This window comes from Orcinus orca, chromosome 1, assembly GCF_937001465.1.
Source record: "Orcinus orca chromosome 1, mOrcOrc1.1, whole genome shotgun sequence".
NCBI classification, from domain to species: domain Eukaryota; kingdom Metazoa; phylum Chordata; class Mammalia; order Artiodactyla; family Delphinidae; genus Orcinus; species Orcinus orca.
The window spans coordinates 146,033,482-146,046,977 of NC_064559.1; the positions used below are offsets into that span (position 1 = coordinate 146,033,482).

General features: G+C 40.2%; 1 protein-coding gene across 1 annotated transcript in view; it reads right to left on the reverse strand.

The window, feature by feature from the left end:
• Positions 1-2,286: 2,286 nt before the first annotated feature.
• The window catches only part of ST6GALNAC3 (ST6 N-acetylgalactosaminide alpha-2,6-sialyltransferase 3), a 592,369-nt gene continuing 581,159 nt past the window's right edge, over positions 2,287-13,496 (reverse strand). Inside the window, exons 4-5 of the mRNA XM_004279947.2 lie at positions 5,050-5,157; positions 2,287-3,988 (exon numbers count right to left, since the gene is read on the reverse strand). Of these exons, the coding sequence (XP_004279995.2) occupies positions 3,802-3,988; positions 5,050-5,157 (295 nt within the window). The 3' untranslated portion in view covers positions 2,287-3,801. The remainder of the gene's footprint in view (positions 3,989-5,049; positions 5,158-13,496) is intronic.

Here is a 13,496-nt window from a genome sequence, read left to right on the forward strand (position 1 = left end):
TATACTTCTGGAAAGGTCCGCAAAGTCCCCAGTTCAGACTCTTGCTCCCACATCAGCTGATTCATTCCAAATCCTCAAAGAGCAATCTCCTTATATAATTTTCTCTTTTCCACAGTGGTCACAGTTCTCTAGCCATATAATAAAAATCATGCAAATCTGAGTTTGCTTACGGTAAAGACAGTCTTCTTTGAATAGGGGGACCAATGTTCACTCACATCAGTGCAAATGGAGCTTGATGCGCTGTTTTTCGATGTGACTTTAGCTGAGCTGCAATCAGCAGAGGCTACGATACAGATTGCTATACTTCCAGGTCTGATTTGTGACAACTGTGGCATCTAATTGTGTCCTCAGTTCTAGATTTAGCAGCTTCTCTAGCTTTATTCTTTTGTCCAGCCACTGAGTATGATTTTATGTACTCTTAGCAATCAGTACATTTAATCTGGATATTCTTTCTTATTCAGGATTCAAAATGTAACCCCACAAATTTCAGATAAAGTCTAAAACAGATTTTCTGTGATTTATACGCATCAGTGAGAAATATAGGATTGCATGTATATCTTTATAAACACACACACACACACACACACACAGAGGGACTCTATGGGCATACATACAAACGTCCTCCCAAATTGCTTTTTCTTTGATAGGTTTGATAACAATGTAAAATCATATATTCTAAAAGGTTTCTAATTCACATTACCATCATAACAATATAAATAATTAGTACTTATCATTAGGCTAACTTAGAAAGGATTCAAACATCCATTTTAAAACCCCTTTAAAATTTTCTTGCTTTTTATCAAGGATTCTGCAGAATTAAAAATAATGTTTACTTTATTATCTTTAGCTTGCATATTTTTATGTTGATTTCAGAAAATTGTGGCCATTTTCCACACTCCATTTGCCTAGAGCCTTGGATGCTATTGAAATATTTTTATTTTTCACAGATATTACTTAACTTCTGGGATGTATACATAGTAGTGATGAATGAGTTAAATTTTCCAATGTTTAGGTGCTGGATGAAATCTCTTTCAGTTGCTAGAAAATGGACCAGAAATTTGCACTACAAAGGTCTCTCCTTGAATTGTTCCTTTACCATTCTCTTCTCTATCAGTAAATCTTAGATGGAAAATTTCTCAACATGGGAGAAATTAGACTTTAAATTTCCACTTTATATTTCCACATTAGGAAGCCGAGGATAAAGAAGAACAGGAAATGGAAGCAGAGAACATTAAGAATGCAGAGAAAAATAAGTCATGTGACTCTATCAAAATGATGATGACACTGGGAGTCATTCAATTAGGTCTCCATGTTAAGAATAATCTGGTTTTTGTTTCTCAATTTTAGAAAAAAAAGAGATAAGAGACAACAATAAAAAGTGTAGAGTTGGGGTTTAGTTAAGGAAAAAAAGGAAAGGGAGGGAAGGGGAGGCGCCCCTTACCACTCCAAAGGAATCACTGCCTATTCTACACACACCTACTGTCATAGAGTGAGGGATGCAGGGCTCTGTAAAAGTCTCCATCAGAGAGCGCGACAGTGAAGTAGGAGAGCAAGGGTGTTTTCCAAAGTTTCTCATTAGTAAGGGCTAAAACAAATATGGTTGGTCCTCCATTTACCAGGAAACTAAATAAATTACATTATGTCATTCCCTGAAACACTCTGATAACCAAGCTTCTTTTTTATTTAAAAGTGGAACTTCTGTATCACAACAGGGGGGAAAAACAGTCTGTATTACAATTTTGACATTTTCATCTGTTTATTTTTCTTTGAGTGGGCATTTCTATCCATCATTAGCTCACAAAAACTAGCATACGTAGAACTGAAAATCACATAAGGAAGCAACAAAAGAATAACAACAATAGTAGTTCCAACAATGTAAGTGGCACTTGGTCATTTTTATGGATGTGAATATTGAGGTATTAAAATGGTAGAAAAGAGCAGGAAAGAGGTTTTTGTCCAAGATGGACCATTTTAAAGATAGCCTATCATGGGACTTAGCACTGGTAGAGACCTGGAAAGGGCTCCCAAGGTGAAATGCATCATCACTTCCAGCCTCCAAAACAGGCTGTAAGTTAAGCCCAGCTTTTGTCTTTTGAATCATTGGTAAGGATGTTTTTGGTCTCTCAGCTACTCTCTCAGCAAATCAACCCTCTAATATTTAATGAGCAATGAATATATGGAGAACAAAGTAATCTTAAGATGGGGACGAGAAACTGTATTTCTTTACTTTTATTTCTTCCTGTTGTCTCTGCTACCTCATCTTTTCCCCACCTAAATAGAGCCACGAAAAAAAAAAAAATCAAAAGTACTTTTGTTCACAGGATTCCTAGTTTATGGCCAGGGCCATCCTTGGGATACTTTTTGCATAATCCTGATATAATACATTGTATTTGGCACTGAAATCAATTGGTTACTAGTCTACATAAACTCTATTCTATACAAATATTAGGAAGGGGAGCCATCTGGAATATATAGTAGCAATTAACAAATTAGAGATCATCTGCTAATATGTCAGAATGCATAGGCAATAGCCTGATGGGGTGGTCACGGGCATCACATGGGACAGCATATGTGAAAGTACTCTACATGACAAAGCACTTTAGACATCAAGGTCATTATTATTGTTGTTATTATGGTATAGCAACCGATACAGTTTGGGGAAAATAAACCCCAAGAAGGCAAAAGCTCTGGTCAGATTAAATACAAGGAATCATTTCCTCTCCATGTCTAACAGTTGGCATTTGGCAATGATAATGAAATGTGTGGAGAGACACATCTTGGGCCTATAAAATAGAAATTTGAATATACAAATATATATTATGAAGTATGGTAGGATACAAATTGATGTAAAAATATGCTTTGCTTTCCCTGTTTCATGATTTTAAAAAGCATAAAATGTTGTGTTGTTGGATGTTGAAGCAGAGTTAGTAAACCCTTTTGGTTATGTTTTAAGAATGTTTTCACAGTCTATGTTACTACAGTGTTGGTATCTTACTTGTTGAATAGCTTTCTGAAATATTTAGCACTCAACCAAAAATAACTAAACATTAATACAGATCATTCTAGTAATATGTTTAGTTATATTTTGGGGGGTAGTAAGAATGGAGTGATGAGAGTAGAAATTCAAAAAGATTTGCTAGTTAGCTCATTTCGAATGAAGTGTTTGAGATAGTCAAGTAATCCCGGTGGGTAGGATGTCCATATCTTCCTTGTGAATTAGGAAATGGCCTGAGGCTTTAGCTGTAGGAGGTACTGTAGGAAGATGGTAAGTCAGGAAGAGATTCCTTTCCTGCCCCCCAGGCCAACTAGTTACTGTGGCAAGACCCTTGTACCCAGAAAGCATTTCTTGGGTCAGTGTTTGACAATCAACCATTCTTCAAGATGGTGGAGCTGCTCAGGTTCAACAGACAGCAGAGTCAATAACTTTGCCTCATGAGACCAAATCCCAGGGCTTTTGGAAATTACTCACTGTCCAAGAATCCTGGGCAACTATCTTGAAGGATAATCTTCCCATTTCTTAGGTCACTCTTGTCATGTTACTGGCCTTTATTTCAATTCCAGTTAGATTATAAAGTGCAGTATGAAATGTTGAACCTTCAGAAAGAACATAATGAGCACAACTACACTTCACGAAATTCCAAGTTCAAATTACTGGCAGAATCACCATCCATGTCTGAGAATGTACGGAAACTTGATCATCATTGTTGTTGCCTTTATCATCACCAGCATCAGCATCATTAGCATCACAGTTGCAGTATCATGATCATGTCAAGTGGTGTGGCAAGGTCAGAAAAGCCAACATCAAGACACTGTCCAGTTTGGGTGTGTAAATATTATCCTGTGTTTCTTAGCCCATTTAGCAAACACTTTCTTTTCAGTGATAAACCTATGCCCCCCATATGGGGCGTGTTCATGGAGAAAATATTCATCACATTCGTCTCTTCCTTGTTCATAGTAATGGTAGGGGACTTTTCTATACCCTTCTGTCCTAGAAAAGAAATAGAAAAGGAGAGAAAAACTGAGATGAAGAATGAAGTATTCATTTACAAGACTCCATTATGTGCCCAGTAAATGCATTTACTTGCAAACCCATGCATGATTCTTGTCCATGAACTCACTTAAAAGCTATTATACATAAAAGCTTTTAGGAAGACATACCAGATCCTTAGTGCCTTAATAAATCAAATAAAATTTATATATCACACCAATTACATGCAAAAATATAGCTACCCTTTGAAGGAGGAAATGGTGTATAATGGAAACAAACTTTGGATAACCTGATTGCTCTTGCAGAGCTTGAAGAAGCTTAGTGATTTTTCAGAGTAAGATATTTGGTTCATCTGTGCTCCATCATGCTTATAGTTAGGGTAGAAATATTTGATTATGAGGATTGTGGCTTAGTTACCATTTTGACAATATGATTAAAATGCTCTCTGAATTATATTGTGCCCATCGTTGGTAGGGAAATATATTTCATTACCTTCATGAAGCATGGAACGTTTGTTTTATTATCTACTTAGAAACTATCCTACCAGCAGGAATATACTGTGGATAAACATACCCATTTTAAATAAGAATCTGGCAGATTACTCACTTAGTAGTGAAATATAATTTCCAGGAATTCTCATTAAGGTATCAGCTTCTCTGAGGCTTCAGGACATTTTGTCCTTCAAGATCAAATACAACCATTGAGTAGACAGCCATCTATCAACCATTAGAGCAGCAGAAATGACAAACCTACTTTGCAAATTAAATAACCACCGAACTTGTTCTGTATTTCCAAGCCACAAGTCCCTGATATGCCTCAGACTAAGGGAAAAATGTTCCTTCTGACATTTGACATTAGACTGTGGTAAATATTTTTCTTTTTTATCATCCCTAAAAGTCACAACTTGATGCACTGACAATAAAATGTCATGTCAGCAAAGAATGCTGGGAAATAATTGTTGCTTTATCTGTTTCTCAGATTTATGGTATTAAAATGAATTGTGATATTTTGACAACATATCAGAATTGGAGATGCATAAAAATAATTTCCTGTGATCTTACTTGCAATAGGTGTCATTTATCATCCCGTAGACGTGAATGCCATAACAGGCATCCATGGCCAGAATGAAGGTAAACCAACCCGTGCTGAGATAAGAGCCAGACTGGACTCTGTAGGCGGAACAAAAACAAACAATGACAAACAAAACAAAACAACACAGAAGACATACACAGAGCAACAGCAAAGTGTGATGAGAAACGGGCAACATTTTATCAAAAACATAGCCTTTGTTATCAGGAAAAAACATAAGGAAACTTGACAATCTGTCAAAGATACACACTTATTTCAAATTATCTCTGAATAATTTATAGGCATGCTCTCACTCTTAGTACCTTAAGCCTAGAAGCTATGCTGTATGGAAGAGAAGCCAAATGGTGAATATCTGGAGTCAAATAACCCTGCTCCCTTCAGGTGAAAAATAATTTAGTTGATTTCCCGTAAGACACAAATTAGTACTGTATATCAGAGGACAGGTTTTCTAAAGTTGCTTGGAGCCCCGATGGGAGCTGAGTGATAATGGTGTTATCTTACTTACCTGGACATGTCACTTTCTCTGAGGCTTGCTAAGTGAAAATTGGATGCAGTGCAGGTGAATGACTTGGTCTGTGAAAGCATCTGAAAAGTTTTCCTTCACTGTTTTCCAGGCATCATGAGACAAGACTTTTCCTTTGTAAGACCCATCATACCAATCTCTTTAATACGCTGTTATTGAACACCACACCTACCCTGTGCCCCTCACCGTTGTAGGTGCCGTGGATGCAGTAATTATCACAAAAACCAAGGCTTTTGTCTTCCTGCAGGCCAGAGGATTGGATCTGGAGGTGGCTATATTATAAAGGTTGATCAGGGAAGGCCTTTTTGATAACAGAAGCAAAGATCTGGGAAAAAAGGGGGTGGGAGAGGGTGAATGGGAAGAAACCGTGTAAGCCGTAATGGAAAGGCAGCCTCACGTGGGTAGCCTTTCAACGCCCTCTTGGTCACATAAGAGTGGGCCTTGGGCCCGGAACACTTCCTTACCAAGGAGTTCTCACAGCCTGTGCCGGACTTATCACCCTGTGTGTGAATATCTTTCTCTGTTTCACAGTCAAGGTGTACGCATTTGCTTAAGTGTCATATGACACATGGCTAACCTCACTGCTATATCCATCTCCTTTAAAAAGGGGATGGGGTCTTTTGTTCTGTGGCACAAGAGGGTTGCATGCAGGCCAAGAGCCTGTGTCAGCTGCTGGGAGGGACCTGCTGGCTGTGGGGGGCCGATGCCCACTATTAGATCTGACCTTGCTCTATCTCTTCTCTGTGTGAGGATAGCATTTTTCCATCCAGTGCTTGACTGTGTTGTGTTTTCTTTTGTGACTCCAATACCAAGATACAGTGGGCAGAAGTGTTTGGACTTCTACTCCTGGTGATAAGACACAGATGCCCCTTGCTCAACAGACCATATGAGAGAAGAGTGTCCCAGGAAGTGTTCCATCTCACAAATATGAGGAGTGTGCTTGGTATGTTTAAGGAAGAGGTGGGAAGTACGGTAACTGAAGGGGGAGAGTAATTAGTTAAGTCCTGATTGGAGGATTCTGTCAAGCTCCAAATGGTTCAAGGGAATATTTGATCTCCGTATTTGTCTTTAGCCAAGACAACCCAATCCATCCAATACAGATAATGGCCTATCTGCTTAAAACCTTCCCCGCAGGGGCATCTGGGTCACCCAGGTTGCTTGGCCACTGAGTAGCGCCACTGTCTTAAAAAGACTATGTTTCCTATCTTCCATCTAGATGTCTTGGTAAACTAGAACATGGCCGGCTCTTCTCCTCCAAACCAACACTTCACCACTGGTACAGCACTCCAGCCAGTAATTGTTCCCACTGATGTCCAATATCCTTGCTGCAGTTCTTCAGGACCAAGCCATCAGTGTGCTACAATTAGGACCCTGAATCTTTTGATTCCTTTTTAAAATTTATTTATTTATTTTAAAGAAGATGTTGGGGGTAGGAGTTTATTAATTAATGTATTTATTTTTGCTGTGTTAGGTCTTCGCTTGTGTGCGAGGGCTTTCTCTAGTTGTGGCAAGCGGGGGCCAGTCTTCATCGCGATGCGCGGGCCTCTCACTATCGCGGCCTCTCTTGTTGCGGAGCACAGGCTCCAGACGCGCAGGCTCAGTAGTTGTGGCTCACGGGCTTAGCTGCTCCGCGGCATGTGGGATCCTCCCAGACCAGGGCTCGAACCCGTGTCCCCTGCATTAGCAGGCAGATTCTCAACCACTGCGCCACCAGGGAAGCCCTGATTCCTTTTTTTTAAACAGGCACCACTTGGTATCAAATCACTTAAAACAGGCAAGCATTTCAGACGCACAGTGGGGGTTGATAACTGGATTTTTAACCTTTATTTTCATCGACTTTGGTTGATTTGGAAGAAGAAACAGACCCAGAGCATTTATATCCACCCCCTCTGCCTATTTGTCACTGAGTCTGAAATGCCGCTATGTAAATTGACTTCCTTTGTATCTCCCGGTGTGTCTTCTAAATGGAAAACATTCCAGAAACAGGATCCCATTAAGTTACATGCACTCTCCTCTGTGATAGGAACACTAGCAGCAGCATGGGTTAGGAGCAGGTGCCAAATGGGTGGGAAGACACAGCACAGGGAGGGGAAGACACAAAAGAGCAAGCTGGCTTAGAAGAGAATGGAACCTGCAGTCAATCCTGCATTCTGGGGTCTGAGGAGGAACAGCAATGATGGGACCTGCTTAAAGCATCATCTGCTTAAAAAGTCATTTGAAAATTGGGAGAGATCAGAAGAACAGAGTCTTGACTAAAAGCTCCCAAATCGAAACTAGAAATTTTATCTATGTACTGATTTTTTCCAGTTATTATTCCTGCTGAATTGTATTTTTCCCCCTCTTCTTGCCTTTTCCTTCTACTTTTTCTACCTTCCAATCCTCTCTATCCTTCTTCATTACTAGGCTGACCAAGCACTAGTAGAGATCACTAAAAATTACAGCATCTATTTGCACATGATGAGAAAAGACAGGTCTCACATATTCACCCATTTGTTCATTTTTTTCAACAAGCATTCATTGTGATCCTATTATATGCCACTGACTCTGCTAGGAGCTGGTGATGAATATGGGATATTTTCTTAAAGAGCACACGGTCTAGTGGAGGGAGGCACACATGTTAACACAATTAGTCCCAATGAGTGTAACAAAGTGGAGTTTCAGAGTCAGTACCAAGTGCAGTACAGAACAGAAGTGAGAATGTCTGGTTTCCCATTCCAGCTGTGCCACTACTCAAATGTCAAGCTTTGGACAACTTATTTGGCCTCTTTGGGTCATCTTTGTTTCCTTGTCTCTAAAGTGAGATAGTTCAACTAGTCCTACCTAAGGTTTCTTCTAATTTTAAAATCAAATGATTCTGCAATCATCACCTTCAGTGGTCAATCTGTTTTATTCTTTAGCCCTTTGGCAGTTCCATGTTCCGTGTGTGTTGGATGGGTAATTAACAAGCATATTAATTGATCAGGTCACATTTAATGCACACTTGTGTGATGGGCATGCCACTAAATGCCTGGGGTGTATATAGAAAGGGTATACAGTTTTACCCGGCAATGGTAGTGGCTACAGTCACTAAATTTTGGAGGGAGAAGCTCCATCTTTTCCTCTTTCACACGATTGCTCATGGAAGGTGTTGGAATGGCTAAGACCAAAGGCACAGCCATAGCATTGAGGGTAAAGCTTAATTTGAGTGAGAAAAAAATCTAAATTAGGGCAAATTGTTTTTCTTTTTATGCATTTTTCCAGGAACCAGTCCCTCCACGGAGTTGCTGTCAAGGACCAAAATAATATTAGAGCCCTGAAACAAAGGGGGGATCATTTGTGTGACATATGGACCCCTCCTCTGCAAAATAAGCTCTGCTGGCTCACTCTGATCCAGCCCAGATATTCATGTCTGAGAGTTCAACAGCCAAGCTTTCAGAACAGAACCCCATAGGGTACAACTGTCAAAGTGATTTCTCTACATATTTATCTTCTCTTTACCACAGGAAAAGAGGGTCAGGAATTTCAGGGTTTGGCATCCGGTCAAAGATCTTTCCATCTCACCACCTAATAAGGAAATTTTTACATTTCTGATGTTGATTACTTTTAAGCCTAACCTAATTTATTTTGTTTCTGGATAGACATCATAATCATTAGCTCAAAAGCTCTTCAAGCAAGCTGTGTTGCATTTGATTCAGACTGGGAGGTTCATACTGCCCAAGTGCCCTGTCCTACAGACAGCACTTAATTAGACAGTTGCATTTTTTTCCCTGGTGCCTCTGATATATTTGGGATGTGATATCATGTGAGGTTTCCTACCGATAATACTTGCTGGGGCTAGCAAAGTGGTTTCTTCTCAAAATACTCAGAGCTAATGTCTATATAACGATACTTGCAGTGGAATAATGGCAGCTGCTGGATTAATACAGGAATTCTTCTGAATAAATGTCCTGATGATCTGGGTCCCTAAGGGAATTCACTGGCTTGGATGGCATTGTATCTGGGAATTCTTGTAGCTGCACCATTTCTAAACTCTCCTGCTGTGTGGGTGTACTAGAAAGGAGGAAGTATAAATTATACACCCTAGGAGACCTTTGGAGGTTCAATAAAAACAATAACAAAAAGACTTGAGCTGATGTACATGAAGTTGTTTATGTTTTTCAGCTTAGAGAGACCTAGTGATAACCATCAGATGCCTTAAAAAATTCTAAAAGGGTCTCTTCTGGGACCAAATATTGTCTTGTAATTTGTCACTCATGCACGCAACACTATGTACCAGCTGGCCATCAGCCATGGCACTTTTTATACCTTCCACATCTGGGGATCGATAAAAACAATTATTGTCATCTACAAATAAACAATCAAGATTCCCATAGGGATAATAAGAGAATTTAAGCCCCTAATTCAGTACAATAAGAAAGCTTAAATTACTGCAGCAGAATAATGAGCCATGCAGGGGAAAATAAAGGCAGGAGTGTTAAAAGGAAGCTATCAATCATTTGTTTCCACCGGCCAAGCTTTGCATCCCACTGCTCCTTGGTAATCAAGATAGTTACCACTTGGAAACTACTTAAATTTACTTGCTCATCTCTTGGAAAAATGATGTTGTCAACACCTTGATGTAGTACATGCTTGAAGGCATATCATTTAAAATATGATCTTTCATCTAGTTTATTACCAATAAAATATAAGCTACCATGCCCCTTGATGTTTACCCCTGTTCCTTGATGTCTAAAGGCCATCACGTGGCCACAGGGATTCCTTGTCTGTCATGCTGGCCTTATTTTTATCAGTCTCAATATTTGTGGCTGTCAGCATCCTTCATTCACCTGCACGCTTGCTTCTGAGCATGCTCCCTCACCTTCTCCTTTCTGGAAACATATTATGAAGCATTTCTTTCCTATTGCCTGGCAAGCTGAAACTTTCTAGTGAGTGACATTTCCCTGTGGGATAATTTCAGGGGAGGAACTGAGGACACAGAAATGGTTACTTTTCAAAAGAAAACTGAATTACATTGAACTTATTATCTATTCACAGGATGTTCTAATTATTGAGCACCATTAGCTCAGTGACTTGGGTTCTGAACTCAAGAAGCTTCTACTTTGATGGGCAAAATAATAGCACTTTTTCTATATTACGATTTTTTAATCTCAGCCTATTTTATTTTATTTTTTTTTATTTATTTTTTTGCGGTACGTGGGCCTCTCACTGCTGTGGCCTCTCCCATTGCGGATCACAGGCTCTGGAGGTGCAGGCTCAGTGGCCATGACTCACGGGCCCAGCCGCTCCGCGGCATGTGGGATCTTCCCGGACCGGGACACGAACCCGCGTCCCCTGCATCGGCAGGCAGACTCTCAACCACTGCGCCACCAGGGAAGTCCTCGGCCTATTTTAAATGAGACAGTTCTCTGTTGTGGGGTATGTCCTGTGTAATAAGTTCTCTTTTTTCACCAGATTCCTCTCTGTTCCAAGCTCCCCTGAGCCCAAAGAGGGCAGTAGACTTCTTGACTCCCTGGTGTATAGTCTTTGGCTCAGGGGATTTTGCCATGGGAATGTCTCTGACCCCAAATGCAGGCTCTCCAGGCTCTCCAGGCTCTCCTTATCTACAGTTCCCAGTCTGGCTTCTCACTGTCCCAATGTCTTTCCTCACCAGCCAAGCATCTTACTTCCTTCTCCTTCTTGACAAGTCTATCTGAAGCCATTCAGGTTTGCTCAATACTGAATTATTATCTTATCTTTCAACACAGCCCTAGGAATCAGCAAATTCACTTGGCCTGAACCCAAAAGGCAGGTCGTAGCCTGCAATGGGGGACGTACAATGAGGAAGGGAAACAAGTGTCAAGGAACAAGGATGCAGAGTCCAGTTGCCTCCATCTCTGTGCCTGCCTCTTCTTCATGGAATGGTTCCTTTGGGGGCCTTTGGTCCTACTGTTTCTAATTCATTTCTTCCATGAGCTAATGCAAACAAGGTCTGGGGCATTCCAAGCGAAAATTTCAAAAACATAATAATCATTTATTAAAGCCCAGAGAAGATCCAGACCCTCCCAACAATGGAGATTTATTGGACAGCACGACATTGGCAGCAGTTTCTGAAATCTGCTATACTCAGGAGCAAAAAGGAAATTTTATAAAAGAATTAATCAACATTTCATGTCCTGTTTTAACACTGTTGGATCTCAGTTCTCTCATCACTATACTATACTGGCAGGATAAATAAAAGTAGAAAGTAAGTTTCCATATACATTCCTAGGGAGACGGAATACCTGACAGAATACAGATTATTCAATTAAAAACATTCTTCCCCCATTTTTTTTCAAAAGCACATGGATAATGAAAGCATACATTTAAACAAAGAGACTGGCCAAGAAAAACAGCTGGTGATTAACAGTAGCACCTTGGGATTCAATCTAATATTGTGAACCAGTCTAATGAAAGGAGAGCTCAAAGTGTGGAAGCAATTTCAGCTGTCCCCAAGTCATATATTTTTGTATGTCATTCGACAGTCGGGAGCTATGGTAATACTCTGGAGCTGGCCCATTGTATTAACACTGTATATTGGTACTATCTGTCAATGGGACATGCCCAGCAAATCTTTAGGCAGCAATAACTTTCTGCAAATCAGGCGGCAGAACTCCCCATCTTGGCTTGAATCATTTGCAAATGGACATAAACTTTTCAAATGGATAAAAACATCATACTGTGGATGATTCCTAAGAGAATGCACCAAATGAAAGGAATCTAGGCCTGGAAAATAATGAAAAATGGACCATGGGTAGATGGAGAAAGCCATAAATCTTAGAGGACTGTACTATCATCCCAATCCGCTAATGCAAAATGCCTGTGCTAATCAGTAGGCTCTTGGACTGTAAATATAACAAATAATTTTCTTGCCGTAGAATCAACAGGACTCTATGACTAGTGATGCATGCAATGAAATTGTACAAAAGGAGCATAATAAGAAATGACTGTGTTCTTTTCAAAATGTACATTTAAAAGTAAAATAGTATAGCTCCCAAAGATATGATTTATGACTGCTGTAGAAATAGCAGATACCACTCACAAAGTTTACTTTTTTCATTCATCTCAGAAATTAAAAGGTTATTTTGCTCTTACCCTTGGGCTTTAAAGCCCTCTCAACTGGAAAAGTTGATTTCTGGGATTTCATTCAATTTTTTAAATGAACCAATGGAACCTCAGGTATGGCAAGGATGGATAGTGGAGATCTCTTTGGGCAACTTCACTAAGGCAGGACTGGTTCCATAACCATTCAGTATTGGCTGAATTGTATCCCCTCCAAATTCATATGGTTAAGCCCTAACCCCCCATTGTGATGGTGTATCGAGATGGGGCCTTTGGGAGGTAATTAGTCATGAAGGTAGGGCCCTACTGATGGGATTACTGCCCTTATGTGAAGAGAAAGAGACAGCAGATGCTGTCTCTTTTCATGCTATATGAGGACATAGCAAGAAGGTTACAAGCCAGAAGGAGAGTCCTCACCAGAAACTGACCATGTTGGCATCTTGATCTTGGACCACCAGCTTCCAAAACTATCTGAAAATGAATTTCTGTTGTTTAAGCCACCCAGTATATGGTATTTTGTTCCAGCAGCCCAAGCAGACTAAGGCAATGGGTACTTCTCAGGGCCCTCCCCTGACAAACCTGACCTCCCACTGTATTTTCCAGGACTTCTCTTCCTGAACTCCCATGTCTAGTCACATGGGTCCATTTATGACTCCTTAGCACATCTTGTATGTGTCAGCCTCTGTCTTTTTTTTCTCTTGACTTGTGTACATGTTCCTTCTTCCTGAAATGCTCTCCCCATGACTTCTCCTGTTTCTAATCTTATAAAGCTTTGATTCCCTCGTCCTTTCAAGAAAGATTCGCTGGGTGCACTGTAAGTGTGAGGCACTGCGCCAGGCA